The sequence below is a fragment of the Sarcophilus harrisii genome, chromosome 3 (genome assembly GCF_902635505.1).
Source record: "Sarcophilus harrisii chromosome 3, mSarHar1.11, whole genome shotgun sequence".
Lineage (NCBI taxonomy): Eukaryota > Metazoa > Chordata > Mammalia > Dasyuromorphia > Dasyuridae > Sarcophilus > Sarcophilus harrisii.
The window spans coordinates 166404453-166431258 of NC_045428.1; the positions used below are offsets into that span (position 1 = coordinate 166404453).

General features: G+C 34.9%; 1 protein-coding gene across 1 annotated transcript in view; it reads right to left on the reverse strand.

Annotated features, from left to right (window-relative positions):
* Positions 1-8045: 8045 nt before the first annotated feature.
* ADPRHL1 (ADP-ribosylhydrolase like 1) overlaps positions 8046-26806 on the reverse strand; it is a 72868-nt gene continuing 54107 nt past the window's right edge. The window contains exon 8 of the mRNA XM_031958752.1: positions 8046-12567. Within this exon, the coding sequence (XP_031814612.1) occupies positions 8430-12567 (4138 nt within the window). The 3' untranslated portion in view covers positions 8046-8429. The remainder of the gene's footprint in view (positions 12568-26806) is intronic.

Genomic DNA, 26806 nt, shown 5'->3' on the forward strand with positions numbered 1-26806 from the left:
GTATAAAGAGAAAGTCTCTTCGTATGTCTATCTGTCTGTCCATCTGCTTGTTTATTTATTTTTACCCCTAACTGAAATTACACCTTGCTACAGAAGCCAAGAGGACTAATAATGCCAGTTTTCTTCTTTTACCCTTGTGGCACTCTACAACATCAGCTCTCTTCCAGCTTACAACCGATTTTGGGAAGTCACCATCACAATGAATCATCCATAGCCAGAAAAAGACAAAGATTATCTGTGCATATTTCAAAGGAGGAGAGTAGGGGGAAGAATTTTTTATAATGGCTTTGTTGGCACAAGTATGCATCCTTTTATAGCTACTTTATTGAAGGTAACAAGCATCATGAGTTCTGTCATGTTTGTTTTTTAAAAAACAGTCATATAATTTTATAAGCTCCTTTTATATTTGGTACTATTTTTTCCCTTCCACATTTCTAATGAGATATAACATTCACTTTTTCAGAGAGTATCACAGGACTATGCAGTGTGAGGCCAACTATATTTATCTTAAGGTTGCTTTAAAAGATTTTAAATTATCTTTGTTTTTACATTATCTACATTCCCCCATCATATTATTCTGTCTCCCTCACCAAGATCCACCTCTTATATTTAGAATACTTAAGATTTTTTAAAAGGTTGTTTTTTTTTTTTTTTGGTCTGATGGAAGCTATTTTATTATTTCAGTCTCAGCACTTGTGAGTATCTTTGTTTTCTTTATATCTACTTATATATAGTCTTACTAGGATTTTCCTTTTCCTCTCCCTGCCCATCCCTAATGCCAATTTAAGAGAATGCAAGTAATGGCAAAAGATAAGTAATAGGAGGAACTTGGCAATTTGGTAGAGACTAGTGGAAGGTAGAGAGGAAAAGAAAAAAGCTAAGTAAAGAAGTCATGGAGTCAGAGCTGAATGGAAGCTGAGAGATCACCTAGCATAATTCCTAATTCACAAATGAGGCCGAGTGGCTTGCAGCATATTTCCCCTATCATGAAATATGACTCTTTTGATACTTATATTTCATCCTTTGGATATCGTATATCATTCAGACATTGTTTATAGAATTATCTCCCAAGCTTTGAAATGGGCCAGCACATACATACATAGAAAATGGAACAGATTTTGTAAGCATTTCTTTAATGATCTATTCTTCTCACTTAAGACAATGGCTTTATTATATTTGGATACTTACATTTTAGACACTAATTGTGCTATGAGAAAAGAAAAATACATTTAAAAAGATAAAATTAGGAATGACAACTGGATATACATTAGAAATTCATATTCTATAGCCTCAGAGACTGGTGCAGTGTTAAGCTTATAATAGGTATTTAATATATTTTTATTTAATGAATGAATAAATGGAAACCATGAAGGAGGTGATAGAATTTTGAGAGCATTGGAGGATCAGTTTTTAAGCTAACACTACATACCAGTTCCCCATTCCACTGAAAATGCAATAATGAAGGATTGTTTAATGATAGTCCATTCTCTGAAGCATGTGCTGATGTTCTCTGACTGGTCTCAGTCCTAGAGACCACTTGGAAAGTTTGTAGGGAACCAGATTTTGACCATGGGTGACTCAAAGTTAGTGTCAATGGTGTACTAGGATGTTTTGAAAATAAAATGCTTTATTAAAAATAGATTAGTTAGGTAAAATTATTATTTTAAAAATTGTATTTACTTTACCTACCCATGAATAACAAATTACTACAATTATTTATACCTAACTTTATTAGTATAAAAAGTGTTTTATGTTTATGTTCATACAGTTCCTACATTTGCTTTGGCAGGTATGCTCTCAAGTATTTTATACTGTGTATTTTATGGTTTGTCCTTAATTCTCAAAGAGGTCCCTGATAATAGGGACATGATACCATGACATGCAAGTGAACTGGATTTAAGGGAGGGAGGACTGTGCAAGGTTACCTGCCTCATTTTCCCTTTCAGAACCATCTGAAGTTAGCAGCCAGATATAGATCAGGATGATTAGCGATAGCTCTGGCTGCGATGAGAGACCTTACCCTTTTTAAGCTTAGGTCTTCAACAGGTCTCAGTATGACTGAGGCCATACCACAGGTAATTTAGGCTAGGTAGCAATTGAGACAAAGAATCTTTTCTTTAACCTCATCAAAAAATAAAGTAAAATCTAAATAATTAAACCTGGAGAGGAAGATTCCCCAGGGTTTCTGGACAAAGCAGAAATGATTGTTATTTGCATTCAATCTGAATCAATCAGGACTCAAACAATGACCAACTGGTACTTTGCCTGGCACCTATTGGTGGCTAATCAATGAGAATCAGAGTGGTTTTAGTTTGAGGCATGATCCTTCAGAAAAAAATCTAGCCAGTTATTTTAAATGATCTAAAGCAACACTGAATAATATGACTGACACATAGTGTAGTTTCCCCATTTTTCTCTTTTGATAAAATATACATTTAGCTTTAACTTTGTCTGAGATCATGATTACTACCCCTGCTTTTTGTACATAATAAATTCTACTCCTGCCCCTTAAAAAAAAAAAAGAATTCAAACTCGGGTATTTCCAATCCCAAGTCTAGCACCATACTGATTCACAACTCCCCCCAAAACTTAAGAGTATGCTTATCTTTCCACAACCCCTCCAGTACTAATCATTCCCATCTTTTGTCATCATTTTGAATTTTCATTGTATAAATTTGTTCCCTTTGATTGCTCCAGTCCTGTTAATACTATTTTTTCCCTGTTATTGGATTATTTAGGACATTTATTTGGTCCTTTGTTAGTTTGAGTATTTCGTATTTTAAAAATATTCCTTTATTTCTTTAATGTTCTCAGTTTTGGTAACATAAAACTGTATAGTAAGTTCTGATCTTTCCTTTTATTTCTATTGATTTATTGTGATATTACTTGGTTTATTTGCTATTTTGTTGATTTTTGTTTTCTGCATAACTTTTTACTCTACCATCTTGCCACAAAACTTTTTCATTGTGGGCCTTTTAATTAACTTTTCCTTTTACTTTCTCTCTCCATCGACCTCTCTAGGAGTAGACATTATTTCCTTAGGGCTCTATGCCTCAACAAATTAAACAAATTAGCAAAAAACATTTGCTAATGGGAGAGACCTAAAGATATATTCATTTACCTTGTAGCCTTGGAAACAATGTTCTTTTCTTTCTTATATTAATGACACTTTTGAAGGAAATTTTATTCTGCATAGGCACAGGAGATATTTTGGGAGCAGTCAAATCTGCACAGATAGCTACACATCTTATTCTGATCTTAATTTAGGCATTGGGTTTGGATGACAGAAATCTTGTTTCAGCATCCCAATCAGGTCTATTACAACAAGGAAAATTGATCTTTTTTCCCTTAGAAATCTCTTTATCTTGGGGAAGGAATTTTATATAAATATGGCCTCCTAGAGAGTTAGGTAATAATGTATAGACTGTGCAAGAAAACTGAAACTCACTTTTTGTAGAGAGAATAAATCATATGTTCCTCGCAGCTATAATGATACTAACAAACTGAGACATGAGTGGGAGAGTCATGGTTTGAATTGGTTTGTTATACCATATCTGGGCTGCTTGATGCTGATTAACAGTTCAGTTATCCACTTACAGGAAATACATTAATGCTGGCTATGTTCTCCTATCCTCTCATGATTTCACACAAGAAGAAAATAATGGTCAGGAATATGAGGAGTCAAAATGTTTTATTCCAGAAACATTAGAGTGAGAATTGGTCACATGAAATCATCAGTGCTGTTTGACATCTTGTAACTAGAGGATAAATTTTAAATAGGACTCTGGGACCCCCCACATGGGACAATCTCTCTTAATGCTCCATTGTAGGGTACAAGCCTTTTCAGATGTATAAATGATAACAGAAGGGACCCTTTCCAGCAATTATCCCCATATTGTTGGTTCAATTAGGCAGTTGCTTTAATTTAAAACAAGCCATCTCAAACTTGCCACAAGATGGCATCTTCCTACTATTGTTGATTCTCATCTTCAATGCTCTTTTCTTTGCTCAGAAGCTTATATAAGCAGTAACTATGTAACTTTAGAGAATCTTTTAAATATATACCAAGTAAAGAAATGCAGCATAAAACAATTTTATTTATTTTTTTGTCTACCTTCCTCCAAATGAAGTAAACAAGAGAGAATTCAGAGAATTCAAACAAAAATTCTTTTAATGCTTATTAATTTTCATTTTAGAATCATTCAAAACAAAACAAATGATACAAATAAGAAATGTAAATAAATAATGGTGGTGGTTCAACAGTAATCACGAGGGTATGATTTAAATTGTAAAAATCCCCTTCAGGAAGGAATCAAGTAACTATACTGAATCTCTGATTTTTTAGACAAAAACACTACTTTGTAGAATAACTTTAAAAACACTTTTTCAAAGTTATATTTTATTTGCAGAAAGGTCATTTACTCAAAGGTTATGTGTGCATATTTTTTATAAGATTTTTTTGGTTCCTAGGCAAGACTACAAACTGTAAAAAAAAAAAGGAATTTTTTAAAAAGTGCTATGTATAATTAAATAAAGTACCATACAAATATAGAAAATCAAGTATATGATTGAAAACTCTCCAATGACATTGCAATTTTTAAAAAGTATATACTCCCTTCGTACATATTACCTCAATATTAATTAAGCCTAGACTTTAGCTTGGTTTTATGAGTTTTAATAGTTCTTTCTTTAGTAGAATGATGGTTAAAAAAATTTTTTTTAGCATAAATATACAATTGGAACTATGAATTGATATTTAGAAATTTGAGCCCATGTTTATTGAAAGCTTTATGAAAATTACTTATTGAATAACTTCTATTTATTTAAATAAGAATTGATCTAGCATTTAAAAATTTGTATAGAATCAAATACTGCAGTACCTTTAGCAATACTACGAGAAATAGGCAAGTAAAGTTAGATGGGTGGGGTTTGCTGGCAGAGGGGTAAGTTGGATCATGCAGCTGCTGAATAGTTTTAAAAGGGACTGATTCTAACTTCTCTATTGGGAGAAGGAAATTGGTTATATTTCCATTACTCCAAATTAGATGACTACAAGTATCCTTTTGTCTTCTAGTCTAATAGGCACTTTAGGCAGCTAGGTGGTACAGTAGATAAAGCCCTAGGTCTTGAGTCAAGAAGTTGAAATCGAATCTCCTACATTTTTTAGCTATGTGACCCTGAACAAGTCATTTAAGTTCAATTAGATTCTGGTACCTCAACAAAAGGGGGATAATAATAGCAGCTACTTCCCTATAAAATGAGATAATATTTTTAAAATATCTGGCACAGTGTGGGTGCTTTATAAAACGCTTGTTTCCTTTTTCCTTCCCAATAAAACAGCAATTAAAATCATATTTGTTTTTATTTTACAAATAAAATGGTCAGTGACTATAGTATTCCCATAATTTTTTTTCCTTTACCTCTGGTAGCCCCATCTGCCAAAAAAAAAGAAAAAAAAAGGCCCAGTAACTTGATGTACTTTTCCATAAGTATCCCCATGAATGGAGAGCAGTTAGATTACTTCTTGATCCTGGGAAGTTTTAAAAACAAATACTTTTTAATACTATATTTATCATTATCATCGTCAGCAACAACCATAATTATTGATCACTTACTATTTATCAGGCTCCTATATTAGGATTTATATTTTTAAAAACAGCAAAAATTAATTGTCAGTGCGTAGAAGTTGCAAAGAGGTGACAAACTGAGGCTTGCTATCAGGAAAAATAGAGCTGTCCAAAAGTGGAATGGATAGACTCAGAAATTGATGAAGTCCTATCCTTGAAGGTCTTCAAGTAGAGGTTATCCATGTGTCCTGTGTTAGAGTGTGGATTCTTTTTTGTGTAAAATGTCAAGATTCTCATGAATCTTCAAATTCTGTGATTCTGTAAAAGTCAGGATTCAATTGATTTGCTTCATAAGCCTTTGTACCCTCCAGGTACCAAACTGACACTTATGAAAGAAATATTTTAATTGATTCCTTCTTTGGAAGTATTTCCATCTGTTCTTACTTCCTCTGTGGGGGAGAATATCCCATCCTTTATTCATAGTCCAGACATCTGAATTGTGTAATAAATATGTATGTTATATATTTGTTGGCATTAGAAATTATAAATGGGGGATTAAAAGGAAAAAAAAATCAGTGGAGCTTCTAACTTCATAGAAATACAATGAATTAGGAAAGTTTTTCCAAGTACTTTCTCAAGATCTTTAAAAGTGGGAGAAAAACCCTTCCAAAGGAGGGATTGTAATCTTGCTGATATCCAAGTCAGAGAAGTGCATATTCAAGAGACTTTATAATAACAGTAATAAGAGCAACATAGTGCTTTACAGTTTTCAGAATAATTTTACATACATTAGATTATTTGATCCTCACAATAATCTCAACACACAGTACACCGACATTTTGTTATTCCATTTTTAACAGAGAAGGAAAATGAGAATCAGTAGTTAATGTCTTGGCATTGATTACATGGATAATCAATGACAGAGCCTGTATTCTAACTTCTGAGTCAATATTTTTGTCATTATATTTTTTGTTTAAGATCTTCCAGAATTTGAAGTTCATTTGAAGAATTTATATAATTTCCAGAATTTAAATATTAATTACATAGTTGGAAAAAGGGAGAACTTACAAATGGAATGAAATCTGAAACTTGCCTGCAGTCTGAGAGCAAATCATTTGCATGAACTTTATACCACCTGATTTGCTCTGTAACTTTCCAAAGCTCAGGGCCATTTAAAAGATTATGGGATTTTAAAAATTGGCTACTTCAGCAACCTGACCTTTACTAAATAGATCAGACTTGCCAAAATCCTTGCTGTGGATAATAATGGGTGATAATTATTAATGAATCAAGTCCTCACTAACTGCCTTAAAAAGTTTTAATTAGCAAAGATTAGTCTTTGCAAGAATATATACAATTTAAAACAAAAGAAAGCAGCCTGAACATGCCCCCCCCCCCACATAGCCTCTGCTCCACAAATACAGCATATTTAGAAAAATGTAATTTTGCAACATCATTATGACTCGATTTCTTGGGAGAGGATAGGAAACATCACAGTCTTGGCACAATTCAATCCAACGAACACTGAGACAGGGAAAATCACTTATGCTCAGAGGGATCATTCTCACCCATGCAGGAATTCTCCCCCCCCTTGGAAAGTGTCAGTGACATTTGAACAGCTAGTTCGGTCCCAAACACTTGGGTGTTTTTTAAGGAAACACGACCAAGATAAGACTTTGCAGTTCCTGTCTCTAATATTAGTGACATCTTTTGCTTGACAGGACACAAAAGGAAATCTAGGGTAGAAGAGATAAATTGCAAGAACACAGGACACATGTGCAATTCACACACACACACACACACACACACACACACACACACAGACTCCCCTCAGCGCTGATGCTTTTAACAGGAGCCATTCTTTGCACAAATCCAAGTTTGTGGTTGCCAAAAACATTTGGTGCAAACTGATCCCAGACAGCCAGTATAGCTAATTAAAGCTCTCTACCTTTCTCTCATGATATGTGTTTTTAGGTTTGGGGTAGGGAAGGGGAATGGCTGAAGTTGCATAGTTTGGAGAAAAAAATCACGTGCATTCCCATCATTGATTTCTATTTTGCCTCACAGCTTCTTGGTTGGCACATTGCTTTATCCACCATTTTGCGTGCCCATATTCTCTGGGTACCTAGCAAGATGGCCAACTGCTTCCACAGTCTAAAGGTGGAGCTATTAGTAATGAACTGAACCAGCTACGCCCAGAGAAAGAAATCTGGGTGATGACTAAAAACCATTACATTGAATTCCCAATCCCTATATTTATGCCCACCTGCATTTTTTATTTCCTTCACAAGCTAATTGTACAATATTTCAGAGTCTGATTCTTTTTGGTACAGCAAAATAATGGTTTGGTCATGTATACTTATTGTGTATCTAATTTATATTTTAATATATTTAACATCTACTGGTCATCCTGCCATCTGGGGGAGGGCGTGGGGGTTAAGAGGTGAAAAATTGGAACAAGAGGTTTGGCAATTGTTAATGCTGTAAAGTTACCCATACATATAACCTGTAAATAAAAGGCTATTAAATAAAATAAAATAAAGGTGGAGCTATTGAGGTAGTTCTGGAAAAATCTGTGTCTGCAACTTGTTTTACGAAGGAAAAAGGATTTTTTTTCCACAATCTTCCTTAATAATGCATTCCATTGTAAAGGTACCTCTTGATTACTAAGTTCTTCCTAGCTTCAACTCTTTTAATATACATTTTATGTAAAACAGAATAGGAAAGAAATACAATCAAACAATCCCATATGTGGAAGTCAGAATGAGATCTTGTAATAATTTAGAGATGGTTAAGAAAAATATCCGATAAAACAGGAGTGGTTAATGCAATAGTTCATGATATGTAAAGTGCTAATTAATCTTATTTAGGGAGTTTAAATGTATCATTTGCTCTAACAGTCATTGGTTTAAATAATAAATCAAAGGAGGCTTGGTCACTGAAACTTTGGGCTTTGTATTTAGCAAATGAAGCTAACCTAGCTTGTTCTTTGGGTTCATTCAACTTATCTCTTCTGCCACAGATTTCCTTCTCTTCTTCACGATTGCTTTCATGCTTCTCTGGGTCACTGAATAATGGGATTTGAGATTTCTTGGAATCAGGGCATGGTGTTTTACCTTCAACACAAATCGAGTCAGATTTTTCTAAAGGTTTAGGGGAAGATACACTGGCCTTTTTCGTGATTTGTTGTGTGCTTTTTGACTTTAAGTTAGTGTTTTCTTTCTTTCTAACATCACTTGTAGATGGCCTTTGGGATTTCTCATTGCTGTTGAAAGTATCTTTTTTATCTGTAATGTTAACAGTCTTCTCCAAGTCATTTTTTATTTTTTTGTTTTTAAATTGTAATTTTGAAATAGATTTTATTTGTTCTACAGAATTTTTGTTTAAAGACTTATCAGCATTCTTTGGAGGTGCTGACTGGTTCTTCTCTGTTTGAGTGTCACCTTTCTGGACTGGACTATTTTCATGTTTTGCCACCTCATTTGGCAAATGTGACAGGTCCTTTTCTAAATTTTGGCAGGCATCCTTCATTAAATCAGAAAGGTTTTCAAGTCCTACCAAATCACTTGATGACTGTATCTGATGCTTTTCAGCAATGCTTATGGTAGCTTTTTGACTTGTGGATTTGATTTCTTTCAGCCCAGTATCATCTGATGGTGGCATCTGGGACATTCTCAGGTTACTCAAATTGTTGTTCTTTTGGATCATGGGATGTTCCTGTCTTCCCACATTTTCCAAGGATAATTGGTATTCTTCACAATTGAACTTAGAGTTATCTTTCTCTGGAATCTCAAGTTCATGTTTTGTAAATGTATTAGTCAAAGGTAATTGGTACTTGTCCAGATTATTTTTCTTTTTTTCAGGACCAACATTTACTTGTTTCACTCCTACTTTTGGTAACGGGGATTGACACTTCTCCACATCAAAGTTCTTCTCTGTGCTAATAGAAAGTCTCATTGATTCAGTGTTGCTTTTTCTCTTTGTCAGTTCATCAGAAGTTAACTGCTCCTTATCTAAATGATGGCAAATATTCTCTCTTGCACTATTTTCCTGAATCATGGAATGATGGGATGCTGGAATTCGGCTGTTTTCAACATCACTCAATAAAGTCCTTTCTTTTCTTGACCTGTTTTTCTTTGGTTTGGCATACTCTGATGTCGTAATTTGTTTCTTTTCAGAATCACCCAAGATATGTTCTTTCATTGTTGTACTGTTTTCCTGTGTCTTGGAACAATTCAATGTTGGCATGTGGCTTTTTTCAATTTTGCCCAAATTATGCCTTTCCACTGAGGCACTGGTTTTGCACTTTGCCATTTCACTTAAAATTGATAATTGGTGTGTGTCAAGCTTATGTTGAGTATTGTCTTCCATGGAACCATTATCAGGTGTAAAAAGAGACTTTGGTGCCTCAATTTGGTATTTCTCATTGTTATTCAAGAGACTCCTTTCTGTTGCTATACTATTTTCATGCTTTTCTGGTTCATTTGATGGTAATAATTGGGGTGTCTCAGGTTTATGAGAGCAATTCTCTTCTACAAGGTAATTTCCATGTGCCACAAAATGATTTGTTGATGGTTCTTTTTCCTTGTAGTTGCTTAAGGGATTTATTTCTCCTGTAATATTATTTTCTGTGTTTGGGGTGTCACTTAGTGACAGCACTGCCTGTTTCTTATTGTTCCTTACAGCCTTCTCTGGGGCAGCATCGTTGCTAGGTTGGGACATGTCAGTTGATAAGTTCCATTTGCACTTGCCAACAGTGTGATTAACATTTCCTTTAGTTATGTTTAGGGTATGAGCAGAGTCCTTTAATGAAGGCACTTCAGAGACTTCTAGGTTACATGAGCTTTCCCTGTGCTTCTGAGCATGGTTTTCAGACTTCATCGAATCACTGGATGGCACTGACCGCGGACTAGTGTCGCATGCACTATTTCTCTCAACTGAGGGGCTCTTTCTAAGCTCGGGTTTCTTGTTTGATTCAGATAACTGATGTTTCTCGGAGTGAAGATAAGTATTGCTCTTTCTTCCAGAATCACATTTGTGATTCATGAAATCATTCTGCTGATGAATAGGGGGTCTTTTAAAGGCAGACTTGTTCTCTTCTCCAGTGTCATTTTCTGAAAGTTTCTGGTTCAGAATGGTTGCTGGGGGCTTAGGGTTGAAATTAAACATATCACTCAATGGTTCTGCTTGTAGTTCTTGAATGTTTTGGTCATTTTGCTTGGAGGAAATAGAGACTTGAGTTGGATTTTTAACTAGACAGCTGAGTATAACTGTGTCTTGATCATCATTTTTGTATTCAATAGGGGATAATTGTTGTTTGTCCCTCTTTCCTTCAAGCACATGTGAATGATCTCCTCCAAAACTGGAAACATTTTGTTGAGTGCTAGGAAGGGGTGGCATTTTGTAAACAATTGGCAGATGAATTGTTACTTGTGGGGGGTCAATTGTAGAATGGATCATACGAGAAGCCTCCACAGCAGGAGAGTGAAATGATGGAATATTTTCTGATGCTTTCTGCTCTGTGAAGTATTTTTGGGTTGCAAACAGGGGCTCTCTTTCTGAGTCTGGGGTTATTATTTCAGGTTCCTCCTCTGAACTAGAGATACTCATGATAATTTCAGGAATCTCCCCTACTCCCACACCCTGGAGGCTTCCAGGCGATATATCCTGCCTAGTGGCACTGGGATGAGCTAAATTGACATGTGGGCTGGCTTCCCATGAGCTCTCTGGTGTATTCTTTCCCATCAAAGCTAAAATCTCATCGGGTCCAGCTAATCCCGCAACTCCTTGCATGCTTGGACTGTGTGGAGATATAACAGGAGGGTGGGCTACAAGGCTTTTGTCTTCACATAAAGCAGGAGAGGAATCTATTATAGGAAGAAAATCAGGTCCAGCATTGTAGCCAGCTATTTTTGACTCAACCAGCTCCCCTTGATTAGTCATGACCTGGGGCATCAAATATTGCATGTTTTCTAGCTGCCCTTTCTTCTCTCTGTCTAGTGACACATTTTCTGGTATTTTAGTCTCATCAGATTTAATAAGTTGGGGGCTGAAAGATTTGCTTGTTTTTCTCCTGGGAGCAGTCTGAAAATAAGACCGACTAATTTTAGTGCTGTGTGACATCCAACTGAAAGGGCTGCTGATTACAGTGGCAAGGCTGAAAGAAGGTATGGGCTCAGCTGTGCAGGCCAAATATTGAACCAATGGGGTCTTTATATTGGTGCTAGCCATTGTGGCCAGCTGTAGTATCCGGATTTCTGGCTTGTGCATCTTTTTCTTTTGCAGAATTTTTTTCTTCCTGTCCTCTTTACGCAGAAGCAACACATTTGCCTCTGAGCAAAGTGTACCACTTTGTTCGAATTTCTCCTTGAGTTTGGAAAAGACTGAATTCTTTTTGCCCACAATCTTTGGCAAAACCCCATTGGGTGCTCTCGGCTTCCTGACTGGAGGGTTCTCTCTTGCTTCTTTCTCTTTTGCTTCCTTCTCCTCTGCTGCTAGGAACATCTTCAGAATGTTTTTCACAGTGCTCTTCCCAGTGGGATTAATCCATCTGTTTTTCTCAAGGGGGGATGGCTTTTTGTTCTCTCCTGTTTTCTCCTTGGTTCTTTCTAAGAGCTTGTTAATAGTGCTGTTCACAAAGCTCCTGTTGGTCCCTTGTCTGTCTTTAAATATCAGTCTCCCTACCTCCCTTGTCTTTTTGATGTAGGGCTCACGGTTTGGGTTCATGAACTTGGATTGTAGAAGTTGGAACTTGGTGGGCCGCCTATAGCTGTTGGGATCCTGATCTGGGTTACTATCTCTTTTGTTCTCTTTGTTTTCTGCCCATTTGGCCTTCTTAGGGGGCACCTGGGGAGATCCATCATCACGATCTGTGATATAGAGCAGTAAAGTGCTAAGGATGGCAAATACCCCAGGATCAGAGGTCATCCTATTTATCTTCTTTTTCAGTGCCACTGGATCGATTGGTGTCTTATCAATGCAAGCCTTGACACTTTTGTTGCTGCAAAAGAGAAAACAAGAAAAGAAATTTTTTTATCCCCAACCTATAATTTATTTCCATTTATTTATTTTGACAAGGCAACTGGGGTTAAGTGACTTTGTCTAAGTTTACACAGCTAGGAAATTTTAAGTCTCTGAGATCAAATTGAATTGAAAGTCCTTTACTTTGTACATGTAAATAAAATTAAATAAAAAGGAATCCTGTAATACTATTCCATTTGAATAGCATTAAGGACATTAAGGCTTAATTGAATGACCACCCATATATCATCATTGGGATTCTGAGTATGAGCTAAGCAAAATGGCAGCTGAGGTCCCTTTCAACTCTTAAATTCCATGATTTTGTGATTCGGTGACTGTAATATTTCATCTAGAATATAAAATAGATTAAAAAACTAATCAATGTAATCCTATCCTAAACTAGTAATCTTCAACATTTTTGCAAGGAAGATCTACTTTTTTTTTTGGTTTTGAAGTTCTAAGAGACCCTGATATAGGAGGAGAAAGGATGTGACAGTCAAGTAAGTACCAGAGTACTTAGGGGACTAAGGGGAGAGGAAAAGACTTGTGTGTGTGTGTGTGTGTGTGTGTGTGTGTGTGTGTGTGTGTAGGAAGGAAAGGAGTGACAGTGAATCTTTTGAATAGATGAGGAGTATTTATTCACTGCCTGGGAATTTACAGTAAGCCTTAGAGAATAAGAATAATATTAGATTTTTATTGTTGTTCAGACATTTTCAGTCACATCTGACTCTTCATGACCCCATTTGGGGTTTTCTTGACAAAAATACTAAAATACTTGCCATTTCCTTATCTAGTTCATTTTACAGATAAGGAAACTGAGGCAAATAAGATTAAGTGACTTGCCCAGGTTCACACAGTTAATAAGTATCTAGGGGTCAGATTTGAACTCAGGAAGATGAGTTTTCAGAACTCCAGTATTGGTACTCACTCCACTGCATACCTAGGATTAGACGCCAAATTGGAAATGATAGCTGGTTTATAGTTTGACCAGGTAAGGGTTCAATCAAGGCAATTATATAATAGAGCCTCCCTCTAGGCCAGAAATTTTATTTTTCCTGATCCTTTTGGACAACCCAGTATGAGTTAAGCAGTTCCAGGAAAAAAAAACAAAACTCCCCACCTCAATGAATTGAAAATTTATCCAATGACCCATTTTAGTATATTAATATTCTCTTGGTTCCTTGGGAAATACAATGCAACTCTCCTGAAAGTAAGTTTATTCTCAAAGAGAGGTTTATTCAACTTCACAGAACCCAAGCTTTTAAAAACCTCCAAAAGGGGCAGCTTTAAAGAACTCTTTTAACTGGTATGAATCAGTTACTAAATAAAATGGTGAACTCGCCGCAAAAATCATAAAAGAGAAATGAGATAACAATGGAGTGAGTGTGCTGGGGAAACAGGCCAACAAACATAACAATCAAAATCAAGAGAGATTACCTTTCTAGCACCTGGAATATTGGGGAAATTACTTCATACTCAATACTAATGAAATGAATGGACCCTGGGTCACATGCTTGGGAAGCCTTCATCTTATTCTTAGTGACCTCAGAGATTGTAAACTGAGCTTGAGGAAGTCATTCCTACATCAGTTAATGCTTCTGTCATTCATCAGCTACAGATAATTCAATTCTTTGCAATACTGACAGATCAGACAGCCAAAATGAGCAAATTTTTACTTCATATGAACAACAGCATATAAGATATATTAACTGTGGGCATTTAGCTCAGAAGGGCAACCAATTGGCTCAGTGGATAAAGGACTGGGCCTGAAAGTCAGAAAAACTCAACTTCCTGAGTTCAAATCCTGGGCAAGTTACTTAATCCATTTGCCTCGATTTCTTATCTTTGCCTCAAAATCTATAAATTCTTATCTTATCTTAAAATGAGCTAGAAAAGAAAATGAAAAACCATTTATCTTTGTCAAGAAAACCCCAAATGGAGTTATGAAGAGTTAAACATGATGGAACAGCAATCTAGCTTAGAGAAGTCTGAGGAATGTCTTGTCTTTAAATCTTTAAAAATAATTTCATGCAAGAGAATGATGAGATTTGTTTTATTTGGCTTCAGAGAACTGAAGTAAGACTAATGGATCAAAGTTACAGGGAGGCAGATTTTGGTTCAATATATGAGAAAGCTCTTTGAATAATTAGAACTTTTTTTTTAAAAGGACTGGAAACGATTTGTTACTGTAGGTATTCAAATAAACTGGGCTACGACTCATCAAGGATGATTTAGAGCATCTTCATTGTCAATAGGGGTGGGACTACCTGCCTTTGATATTCCTTCTAAATCAAAAATTCTAAAACTACTATGTTCTAAGCACTGCAAAGTAGATTTAACAAGTCTGCATAGTAGATACTACTATTATCCCTATTTTATAATTGGGAAAAGTGAGACAGAGATTAAATGACTTGTATCTAAAGTCAGAATTTGAACTCAGGTTTTTCTGACTCAAGGCCCAGCACTCTATTGTAATACCTAATTGCTTCAAATCAATAGGGCTAAATCTCATTCTGTTTCCTCTTTCCCTTAATTCTCTACAATTTTTGCATAGAATTCATATTAGAATGGTCATTCAAAGCTGACTTTGGGAAAGTTTTAAAAGCTGAGACTTCTCTGTGAAAATATCTATGGAAAAAGTTTCTTCCTGCTTTGCCTTGGTGATAAAAGATGGGAAAGGGAGAGAAGGAAAGATTTATGATCTGATCAAATATATAGATATGAACCTCCTTTCTTTTTTATTTTTAAAACCATTGGCTGATAAGTATATCTCCTTCTACCCTTCTGGTTGAAGAGGGGAAAATTTAAGTCCCACGGTGATTACCCTGCTTTGCCCATTCTAGGGAAGATTTTGATTATAAAGACTTATTAATTATGCTGCCTACTTAGTTAAGTATTGAATTATTATAAAATTTCATGAATTATATGACAGTAATTAGTTTCATACCAGAGTTTGGGTTAATCAGGACTATATAGCGATATGGCTATTGTAATCATCATATAACTGCCTGATTCTCTTAAAAATAATTTTCTTTGGCAAATTTAATTCTTTATAGGATATTTTTCTTTTCCAGCTCATCCCTTATTAACTGCAACCTGCCTATGAGCACCTTCAAATGATGAAGACTAACTGTTTAAGGCCCCAACAATGACCAAGAAGGACTTAGCCTGAACTCAATTGGTTCAGAGTGAATATAAATAACAATTGTTTCTGTTTTGGCCATAAACCTTGAGAGTCTTCCCCTTTCAGATTTTTTTTTAAACCAGGTAAAAGAGACCATTCCCTCCCTCATCTCTTACCTAATCTTAACCACTGATTGGATGTTGCCTCAATGGAATTAAGACCTATTAAAGATTTTAGATTTAAAAGGTCAGGATCTCCAACTGTATCCAGTCATCCTGATCTATATCTTGCCCCTGGATCCGGATGGTTCCAAAAGATAAAGTAAAGCTGGTGACTTAGCACAGCTGTCTCTCACGTCAATCCAATTCACTTGCATGTCATGGCCTCATCTCCCTGATGTCATGGTCCTCTTGGAAAATGAAGGACAAACAATAACAGACCCAGCTGTTAGGGTACTTGAATAGGCTACTGAACCAGCCATCATAAAATAAGTGAGTATCAGGCTAATCATAGACCTTATATCATAGATGTTTAGGGCTAGAAGTTAGTTTTCCTAGATGAGGAAACTGGAAACCCAGAGTTGCTCAAGATCACACAGCTGTCTATGGGTACAATAAGGACATTTTTCAATGTCCAACCACTGCATCTGATGGGTAAATGATTATATCTGCAAAAAGGCTGACTACAGATAGGCACTCTCCATTTCACAGATGGAAAAACTGAGAATAGCATTGTCCTGAGCTGTGTAGAAGTTGAAACACTCAACATCCCCTTGGAAGTCCCCAGGCATTGTGAACTGTAAGTCTGGATATATTTGCTGATCTAATTTTTCAGTTATATTAAGTAAGGACTTCACTAGTTAAATCATTAAGATCATGAAATAACCACCTGACAATCCTCAAAACTAATATATTTTGATTGTCTTAACAAACTGATGACCAGTGTCCTTCCTCCTCTCCCCCTTTTGGAGCATCCTCAGTTCTAGACAATGCCATAGGAAGTTGTAGAGTTCTGAATGAGCATGTTCCAAAAAAGACATCACTGTGATACAACTATTCACCAGTCATAATTAATCTGTTATCAATTTTCTGTACCCTGAAACTCACTTTAAATATAAAAATAAGATTGATACGAAATTCTAGTTGCCCTCTCATTTTGTTACATGTTTGAAATTGGGAAAGGTAAATAATTTTTGAGGTGAAATACAGATTTGGCCCTAAAGAAAGTATTTTAAAATATAACCGTATATTCAAGGTATTTCCAACTATAACAATTTAAAAATTGTATTTCAGGTAGTATAATGTATTTATAATAATGGTTGGGGAACATAGATAGGATTATGGGATAATATTAGAGCTATAAATTATTCTAGAAGGAATCCAGTCTCAGTTTTGCAGATGAGGCTTTTTCTTCAAATAGTTTCATGAGTTCAAAGTTAAGGCACCCAGTGGATAGCCTGACCAGGCCTGGAGTCAAGAAGACTTGTCTTCCTGAACTCAAACCCTCCTTCAGATACCCATTAGCTGTGTAATTCTGGGCAAATCCCTTAATCCTGTTTGCCTCAGTTTCCTCATCTGTAAAATGAGCTAGACAAAGAAATGGCAAAACATTCCAGTATCTTTGTCAAAAAAAATCAAAATGGGGTCACAAAAAGTTCAACACAACTAAAAGTGACTAAATAATAAAAATCCAAATCACATAATATTGGCTTATATTATAATGGATTTCTATTTAGATTTTTTTTTAAAATAAAGTTATAATTGAAATAAGACAGCATTTATCATATAAACAATTTCATGTTTCACTTTACTAAGATGAAAATGGATAAGTAAGTGGTAATTTTTATTGGCTCTGAGCTCCACTTTGCTTAGTAAGTACTTAATAAATACATTTGTTAAATTTAATTTAATTTCAATAGTACATTCAATAGAATTTCTCTCATGGTTTTAAGTGATTTTGGAATTATTTCAGAATTATATTGTCCCTACCCTCCCCCTCTAATAGTTTTTACCTATTGAGAAGGTCAAAATGCTTTTAAATCAAGATTTACAGGGCAGTAATAGCACATGAGGCCAGAACTATGATGTTCGTTCAGGGCAGTTGAAGTTTTGCCAAGGTGATCTTACTCATGAAGTACTAGCATGATATGTATGCAGAAAGGTGGAATAAAGTCCCTGGACCAATATAAGGGGTGGAATTCTCCATCTCTTCCAAATAGACCATCTGTGTTTAATGACTCTAACCTTCAGGAAGTTTTTTTATTTTTTTATTTTTGACCAGCACAGCAATGCCAACCCAATCCCCCAAACTCCTACACCATAAGCTTATCTTTCCCCTCTTTCTCCCTCTCTTCTACTCTTTTGTCTTACCCTCTTCCCCAATCCTATGCCTATTATTCTATACTGTGCTCAGAACATTGAAGATGCTCAGTTTGTTCACTTAACAGCTTAATGGGGCTACAAAAAAACTAGTCACACACATATATAACATATGTCAAATTGTTTGCTTCTCAATAGAGGAGCAGAGTTGTTTTAGAATTCAAAAATTTAAAAAAGAATGTCAAAATTATCTTGACATGTAAATGGGAAAAAATAAGATATTAAAATATTTTTTAAAGCTACTCATGCCAAAAAGAATAAAGACTAATCCCAGTATGCTCAATCTTCTCCATGATACATGGAGATATATATCATTTTTCCCTAAAGGCTTGATTTTTAGGAGTCTAACAAGAGCCTTACTTTTCATTTTTGTTCATCCCTTTCTCCATATTACAACCCATTCTATAGTCATTCACTTATTGACTCAGGACTGGGTAAAGATTTGTAAACTAAAATCTGTTTGTGCTATTTCTTAGGAACTTTGCTATTTATTGAATCTGACCTATGTTCTTTTTGATATCTGTCTTGAAGACCTGGTTAGTGTTGTAGTTCTGATTTGACCTGAGACTCAGTTTTCTCAGTAGTAAAATGGGAATAAAAATATTACAGGGTTATTGTGAGAATATATTCTTATAAACCTTAAGGGGCTGCATAAATATGAGCAATTTTTATGATTTAATTAACTTCCAATAGGAAAGACTTAAACAGTTTATGAAATATCAAAGTCTCAGGCTCTGTATTTCTTTAATCCTTTTGTTCTTTTAACTATTTATAAGCATCTTTTTCAGAGAAGAAGCAGAAAAAAGATCAAAAGATCATAGTCTTAAAGCTGGAAGCAGAAGAGTGTGCTGGTAAATATTTAACAATCAGCTTTTGAGGGAAAATGTATGAAGGATACAATTTTAAGTTTAATTGGTATCATTAACATTTTCCCACCACTTTCTTCAAGCCTTTAGTGGTGGGGGAAAGGAAGAGGAAATTGTAAAGCAAAAAAAGAATATACTTCCCTCTTCCTTTTCCCATTATTCTTGATACTGAAAAAAGGTTGTATTGGTTTCCTCTGACTTATACACTTTCTGAAGTAATTCATTAAAATGTTGGTGTCTATATTTTCCAATATCTATAAGTTGATGTGCAGATTTTCTGAATATCTTGATGAATTCTATGAGTTGGTAAATAATTTATGTATTTTTATTTTTAGGAGATTGGATTTGTCTGTCTCAACAAAAGCTGTCTCTGGCCAGCCACCAGAAGTGGAGCAGTCATTCATAATATTACTGTTGAATCCGGGATTGTCACTGAAACTTTGTCTTGCTCCGTTTCTGACTTTGATCTACTAAATTTTTCCTCCTTAGATAGCTGGTGGTGACCCTGCTTTAGGGACTTAACATTGGTGCTGGGCTTATTGTGGACACTGGATAGGCTTTGGACCTACAGAATTCTAGAGCTCAAGAAATCCATCAGTCTCACTCTCACAGGTAGTAAGGACCATAAGTATGTTCACCACTGCCCCACAATTGGGAAATAATTTGTATGTTCTGGTAGTTCTTCCCTTTCCACCAGAGTCTACTTACTTACAATAATGACTTAGGGTTCTAATTTTGTTCTGAATCACAAACTATGATAAACTTTGGGGAGATTCCACTTTTCTTTTTGTCTGTGAAGTATAATTTCATTTTAAATTTCTAAATGAGACTTATCAAATTTGGTTTTATTATAATTTTAAAAAGTAACTGAATTCAAAACATGACATCTATACAAATTTCACCATCAAAAGTTTAGATCCCTGACACTCAGTAAGAAGGTAATGAGCTACAAATTAATCTTTGCCTGCTTTTAGTGTTCACTAATAGAACTGGAGAACAGAAATAGGGGAATTATCTTTGAGAAGGTCACCATTAATCCACTCTCCATAATTACAATCTAAATATGAAGTAAACATATTTTCTAGAAATTAGCTTATCAGATTGTCTTGATGATACCAAAATACCATCTCAAGATGCAAGGAGATAAAACACAGGTAAGTTTAAAGGAGAAAGAGATATGTGAATGCGGAAGCCTTAGTGGTGGAACTGACTCTAAGCAAAAATAATAGGCAAGTAAAATCTCTTTCACAGGCTTTTCTCTATTTCAGCTATTCTTTTCATGAATACTTTTGCTCTCAGATGCTGCCAAAAAAGTTGAGGTTTTTTGTTTTGTATAATGAAGTAAGGAGAAAAGATAAAAAACAAAAACAAAAACAAAAAAACCTTTAAGGATTGGCTAATGATAGCATTTATTTCACTGTGATCAGAGGATCTTGCCCTGCTCACTTCTTGGAGTCAACCTTCTATTCCATCTATGTATGAAGGAGAAACTGTCTTATTGTCCCAGTGGGAAATCTGAGAGGCATTCAAGGACCAAATGAATAATTGGCTAATGAGAGTATTTATCCCACCATGACAGAAAAGATATCTCTGATCAGAGGATCTTGCTCTGCTCATTCCTTGGAGGCAACTGTCTGCTCCATCTATGTATGAGGCAGAACCTGTTTTATTGTCCCAGTGGGAAATCTGAGAAGCATTCAAGGTACACTTTTTGGACTTCAGCAAAGATTTTTTTAAAAATTATATATATATATATATTGCTTCTGGGTTCATTTGCTGATAAGTTAAAATATTCCACACTTACTTCCAGACCCAGATCAACTGATGGGTTTAATTCTTAGGAAATTTCTACTGGCACTTTAAAAAGTAAAACCTGATACCTTAAATGTTCTATGAAACAGTAACAACTACAAAAAAACCTACCTCAAAGTCCAGGTTTTAAAAGCATCTATCTTTTAGTGTAAAATCCCCAATTCTATATTTTCTAAATTATTATTTTAATACTTTAGATTTAAATTTTTTTGTTTGCTTATCTGGTTTTTATTTGTTTTCTCCTGTGGTAAGAAAACCTTCTATCAAATCTTTCCAGTGATAGTTTCAGCACTTTTTAGTTTTGTCCTTAGTATACATTTCCAATATGACCCTTTTACCAGAAACTATCTATATTGGTAAAATCACAGACTTGGATGATTTTTTTAAAAGTCTGATAATAGACCTTTCCCCTTTTTATAAATGAGGAAAATTAGAAAACAAAAAGCAAAATAACTTCCTTAAAATCAACAAAAGGCTGAGCCCTTATTTCTGGTACGAAATTATCTACTGTCACATCATTCATAGTTGGAAAGACATAATCTAACTTAGTCTTATAATTTTATAAATAAGGAAATTAAAGTACAATGAAACATTATATGAGTTATCTAAGTTCAAACAACTTGTTGATGGCAAGGATAGAACTAGAACCTACACCAGGCCTCTTTATTCTATATAAAACATTGATTTTTTTTCAAATAATATTTTTTATCCTGAGAAAATCTGACTATGAATGTCTTTTCTAATCTCTACAGTGATCTTGTAACTGTCTCTTTTTTTTTTGCATCATTGTCTCATTGTGCTTGTTACATAGTAATAGGTGCTTAATTAACTGTGTATCTCTATCTCTGCCTGTTTCTATCTCTCTTTGTGTCTCTCTGTCTCTGTCCCTGCCTTTCTGTCTCTTTCTGTCTCTGTCTCTTTCTGCCTGTTTTAGGAATATTAGAGGATCATGTCTAGAGCTGAAAGGAGCTATCTTCTCCTACTACTTCATTTTATAAATTAAGTGACTTGCCTAAGTAATATGTATACCAAGCATCAGAAGCAAGCTTTGAATCCATGTTCTTTTCCTCCAGTCCTGTGTATGTGATACTTTATCACAATTTCTAAAAGCAGATATTTAGGATTAGACAAACCTCTTATGACTTCTCAAAGGAAAAAAAAAACAATTAGTGTGAGGGGTCCATTAAGCACACAGTCAAACTTTCATAGTTTTGGCAACACTTTCTAGCTGACAGACTTCACAAGTTCATTGTGTGACTGAACTCAAGGATGCAAACAAATTCAAGGTCCCTTTTCTGAGAATTTTAAAAACCAAATTACTTCTGGGGCTGCAACTTTAAGGATTCTCCTGAATAAGAGACTGTTGACAAATATGTAAACTCACAAATTGATGGTCTCTGAGAGGATTGCTGAGAGTTCATTAGTGGGCAGAGCACAGCTGTCAAGTAGTCTCATTGGCAGAGATTTTTAAATGAAACTTGGGAGATGTGAACTGCTTGCCACACAGTTTTAGACCTTATTAGTTATATTTATTTATACCTAGCAGGGTAGACCATCTTTTTAATTAGAAGGCAGTAGTTCACATTTGATTTCAGACACTTACTAGCTGGGTAATCACTTCACCCTGTTTGCCTCAATTTCCTCACCTATAAAATGAGCTGGAGAAGAAAAAAACCCAAATGGGATCATAGAGAGTTGAAAATGACTGAAATGACTTAATAACAACCAAAATTCTTTTTTAAAAATTAGCTGGTTCAAAAATGTGAAAAATAAAGATCTATATGTTAATTAGGAATGAGGATTGGTCCCATGGTTTCACTGATTATAGGGATTTCTTAAAAGAAGAAACTCCCTCTCTATCAATGCAGGTGGATGCTTTCTTTGTAATTTATGGGCTTAGAGAGTTGCCTGGCAAGAGGTCAAGTGACATATGCAATATGTACCTTAGGTCTTCCTTGATTCATTGCTGCTTCCCTTGATCTAAATACTGTTCAGAAATGGAGATGGTAATCATTAATTATCTAGACCAAGCCTTTCATCCACTGATTCTTAAGCTGGAATGCACAAATTTAAAAAAAAAAAAAACTTTTCTGAATAGCAGTTTCAAGATAATTTGTTTCTTTCGTAATCTTGCATATTTTGTTTTATGCATTTATTAACTTTATTGTGAAAAGAAATCCAGAGGCTTTACCAGACTGCCAGATTGGTCCATGACATTAAAAAAAAAAAAAAGATTAAGAACCTCAGCTATTGAGAATAAAATCTATAGGGGAAAGAGTTTGAACGGCAGAAATCATTCTGATAGGGAAATATGTGAAGACATGAATACCTGCTCTCATCTAACGGACTTGTATCATGCTCAGCAACTTCACTTAGATTCTTTGAAGATTAATCAGTTACCATGTTCTAAAAACATTTTACCAGTACTAGTACAAATAAAGATCAGGGTAATTAAAAGGATGGCCTAAGGCTTCCAGAGAAGACATACAGTTTAGTATGACACATGAACTGATTAAAGCCCTCTGTGTTTACTTTGAAAAATGAGCCTCAGAAGTCTAATGTTTTATAGAGAACACTGTGTGTTCAGAGGCTCTGTAAGTTCTTTTCCTATATTAGTGGTAGACACATGATCCTTCTTTTATAGACAAGAGCAGAAATCATCTCAAGAGTAGCAAATTATTTTAGGAGGATGACTTTAAAAGTTGCAACACTACTTCATTCAGCAATTTTAGAATATTGATAGACTAAGAAAACTTCTCATGGCCATGCCTGCAAAGTGCTTTTCCAATCTTCCATGAATCATTTTATTCCATCTCTGAAAGAGGTCATTACAAGTGTTTTGACCAACAGAGAAATTGAAGCATGAAAAAATTTCCAATGAGAGTCACTGAATAGCAATTTTTGCACTCAAGTCACAAAATATATAATCAAGTTTACTTTTTAAAATAAAGTCAATTGAGTCTCAAGGGTGTGTATGTGTTGGGGGGTGAAGGAAGGAAGACCACTAGAACATCATCTCAATGAGTGGGATACAAGCAGAGCTGAGACCAACTGGGGGGAATTCACACTGGGGGAGAAAGGATGTTGTTTAGAAGCTTCTTATTTTAATTAATTTCTCTATTAATTTAAGTAATTGCTAGCATGTATAACCTATATCAGATTGTTTACCATCTCAGGAATAGAGGAGGGGAAAAAGGAGGGAGGGAAAGAATTTGGAACTCAATTTTTAAAAAAAATGACAAATATTAAAAATATAATGGGGAAAAATTTAATATTATTTCAAAAATACCACAGTGCTAAGATCAGGTATTTCTAGATTGCTATAAGGGCTTTTGATGTCCTCTAAATTTTACTACCTTAAGAAAAAGTATTGTTAATATCACCCTATCACTCATTGCGGCACTCTTTCTAGTCTATAAACATGTCTCTAACACAATAGCAGAAGAAAAAATGAGTTTCTATTTCCCAACTTGTAGCTTGTCATCAACTGGACAGAAATCTCAAAGGTCCTCTATCATGAATAGTCAATACTTTTGACTGGTTGTATTATATCCTTCTTAAAGGATAATTTTGCCTATGCTCCAAGAGGCCCATTCAATCTCAACGCAGTCTGTTAAAAAAAAACAAAACAACCAAACAAGTTTTTTTCTACTTTGATCAAATCTAACTAAGTGGAAAAATGGAGACAAGAAGCAGCAACAGCAATAGGGCATAGTGGCAGCTGCACTTCTGACTTTAAAGACTTTGCCACCATGATTTAGCTATTCTCTCAATCTGGAATTTCACTCAGTGCCCTGGGGTCTTTTCACCTGTAACATTTCTCTGTCATACCAACCCCCCCCCCTTCTTCCATTGGTAAGTTTCTTTTGGGGATAGACCCAGGCCCTGCTTTTTCCCTATTCCCTTCATTCCAATGAGGAAAGAAACTTCCTGTTTTTCTAATTTCTTATGTTGATATTCCCACTGTTCAATATAGTCCTCAACACAGAGTAAGGACTCAATAAGGACTCAGTGTCTTTTTGCCTGCTTCACCTGTTGTTCTAAGCTTCTAGAAAGAGCTCTGCTATTAGGCCCTCATCAATATAATTAGCAAAAATTTTTTATTCTAAGTTTTAAGATCATATATCCTATATTCATTAATTTTCCTGTTATGTGCTGGATATGTACTTAATTTCTCTAGTTTTGATTGTAAAAGACACATCAGTGTTTATAAGTGAGAATATTTACAATTCTTGTACTATGTAAAATGTTTCCATATATTCAATAAGTATATATTGAAAATCTATAGCATGGATAGCATTGTCCTTTTTCTAATTTTAGTGGATATATATTTCAGGATTTTAATTTCAGCTTTTTTTTTTTTGAAACTAGAAATTTAGGTTCAAAGTTAATTTAGTTCATGTGTGTAGAAAACTTCCAGTGTGGAAATTCTCTCCACAAATGCAGATGGACAGGTAATTAATGATTTGTAATCTTAGAGAGCTATCCATGTCTCTATGAGGCAAGTTACTTGTCAATGGTCATCCAGCTAATAGGTATTTGAAATAGAGGGGTCAAATGCCTGAATTTCTGACTCCAAGGACAACAGCCCCCTGTCCACTAAATCTAGTTGCTGCATCTCAGGGATGATGATTTTAGCCTTAATGTAGATAAGAAAACCTGGACTTTCTCTTGTATTCTTTTCATCTGTTAAAGTCTTATCCATTCTTTAAAGACTACTTCAAAAGTGACCCTTTCTAATAAAGGGTCTAATAAAATATTTTTCATCAAGTAATAGTTATCTTTTCTTTCTCCATTCTCATATACCACTTTGTATTTCTTTAATGCATTTGTTATTAGTATTAGTATGTACTAAAATTATTTGCACATGGTTTGTCACTTTCCTAAACTGTAAATTTCTATGAGAAGCAGAAACTAAGTATATGAGGTGCTTAACAACTACTTGCTGGTTTGAACTAAATAGAAAGTATTTCCATTGTTGAGGTATATAATGATCTCCTGGTTCTGCTCATTTCACTCAGCATCAGTTCATGTAAGTCTCGCCAATCCTCTCTGTATTCATCCTGCTGGTCATTTCTTACAGAACAATAATATTCTATAACATTCATATACCACAATATACCCAACCATTTTCCAATTGATGGGCATCCATTCATTTTCCAGCTTCTGGCCACTACAGACAGGGCTGCCACAAACATTTTGGCACATACAGGTCCCTTTCCCTTTTTAAGTATCTCTTTAGGATATAAACCCAGTAGAAATACTGCTGGATCAAAGGGTATGCACAGTTTGACAACTTTTTAAGTATAGTTCCAAATTTCTCTCCAGAATGGCTGGATGTGTTCACAGTTCCACCAACAATGTATCAGTGTCCTAGTTTTCCCACATCCCCTCCAACATTCCACATTATCTTTCCCTGTCATTCTGGTCAATCTGACAGGTGTGTAGTGGTATCTCAGAGTTGTCTTAATTTGCATTTCTCTGATCAATAGTGGTTTGGAACACTCTTTCATATGAGTAGTAATAGTTTTAATTTCATCATCTGAAAATTGTCTGTTCATATCCTTTGACCATTTATCAATTGGAGAATGGCTTGATTTCTTATAAATTACAGTCAGTTCTCTATATATTTTGAAAATGAGTCCTTTATCAGAACCTTTGACTGTAAAAATGTTTTCCCAGTTTATTGTTTCCCTTCTAATCTTGCCTGCATTAGTTTTGTTTGTACAAAAACTTTTCAATTTGATATAATCAAAATTTTCAATTTTGTAGTCAATAATGATCTCTAGTTCTAAAAAGTATTTCCAAAAAAAGTTGTATATAATTTATGTTAAAAATTTCCCAAGGAAATTAACAAATTTGCAATCTGATATCCAAATTCTCCATAGAATATCATAATACAAAAATAATACTATCAAAATACAGACACTATGCCAATTCCACAAAAGGAACTTCAAAATTTTGCTTCCAAGGGAGTATTTGTATAGAGAAATATGGGAGATAGCAAAGATAACAGGGTAGCACTGGCATATAGGAGAA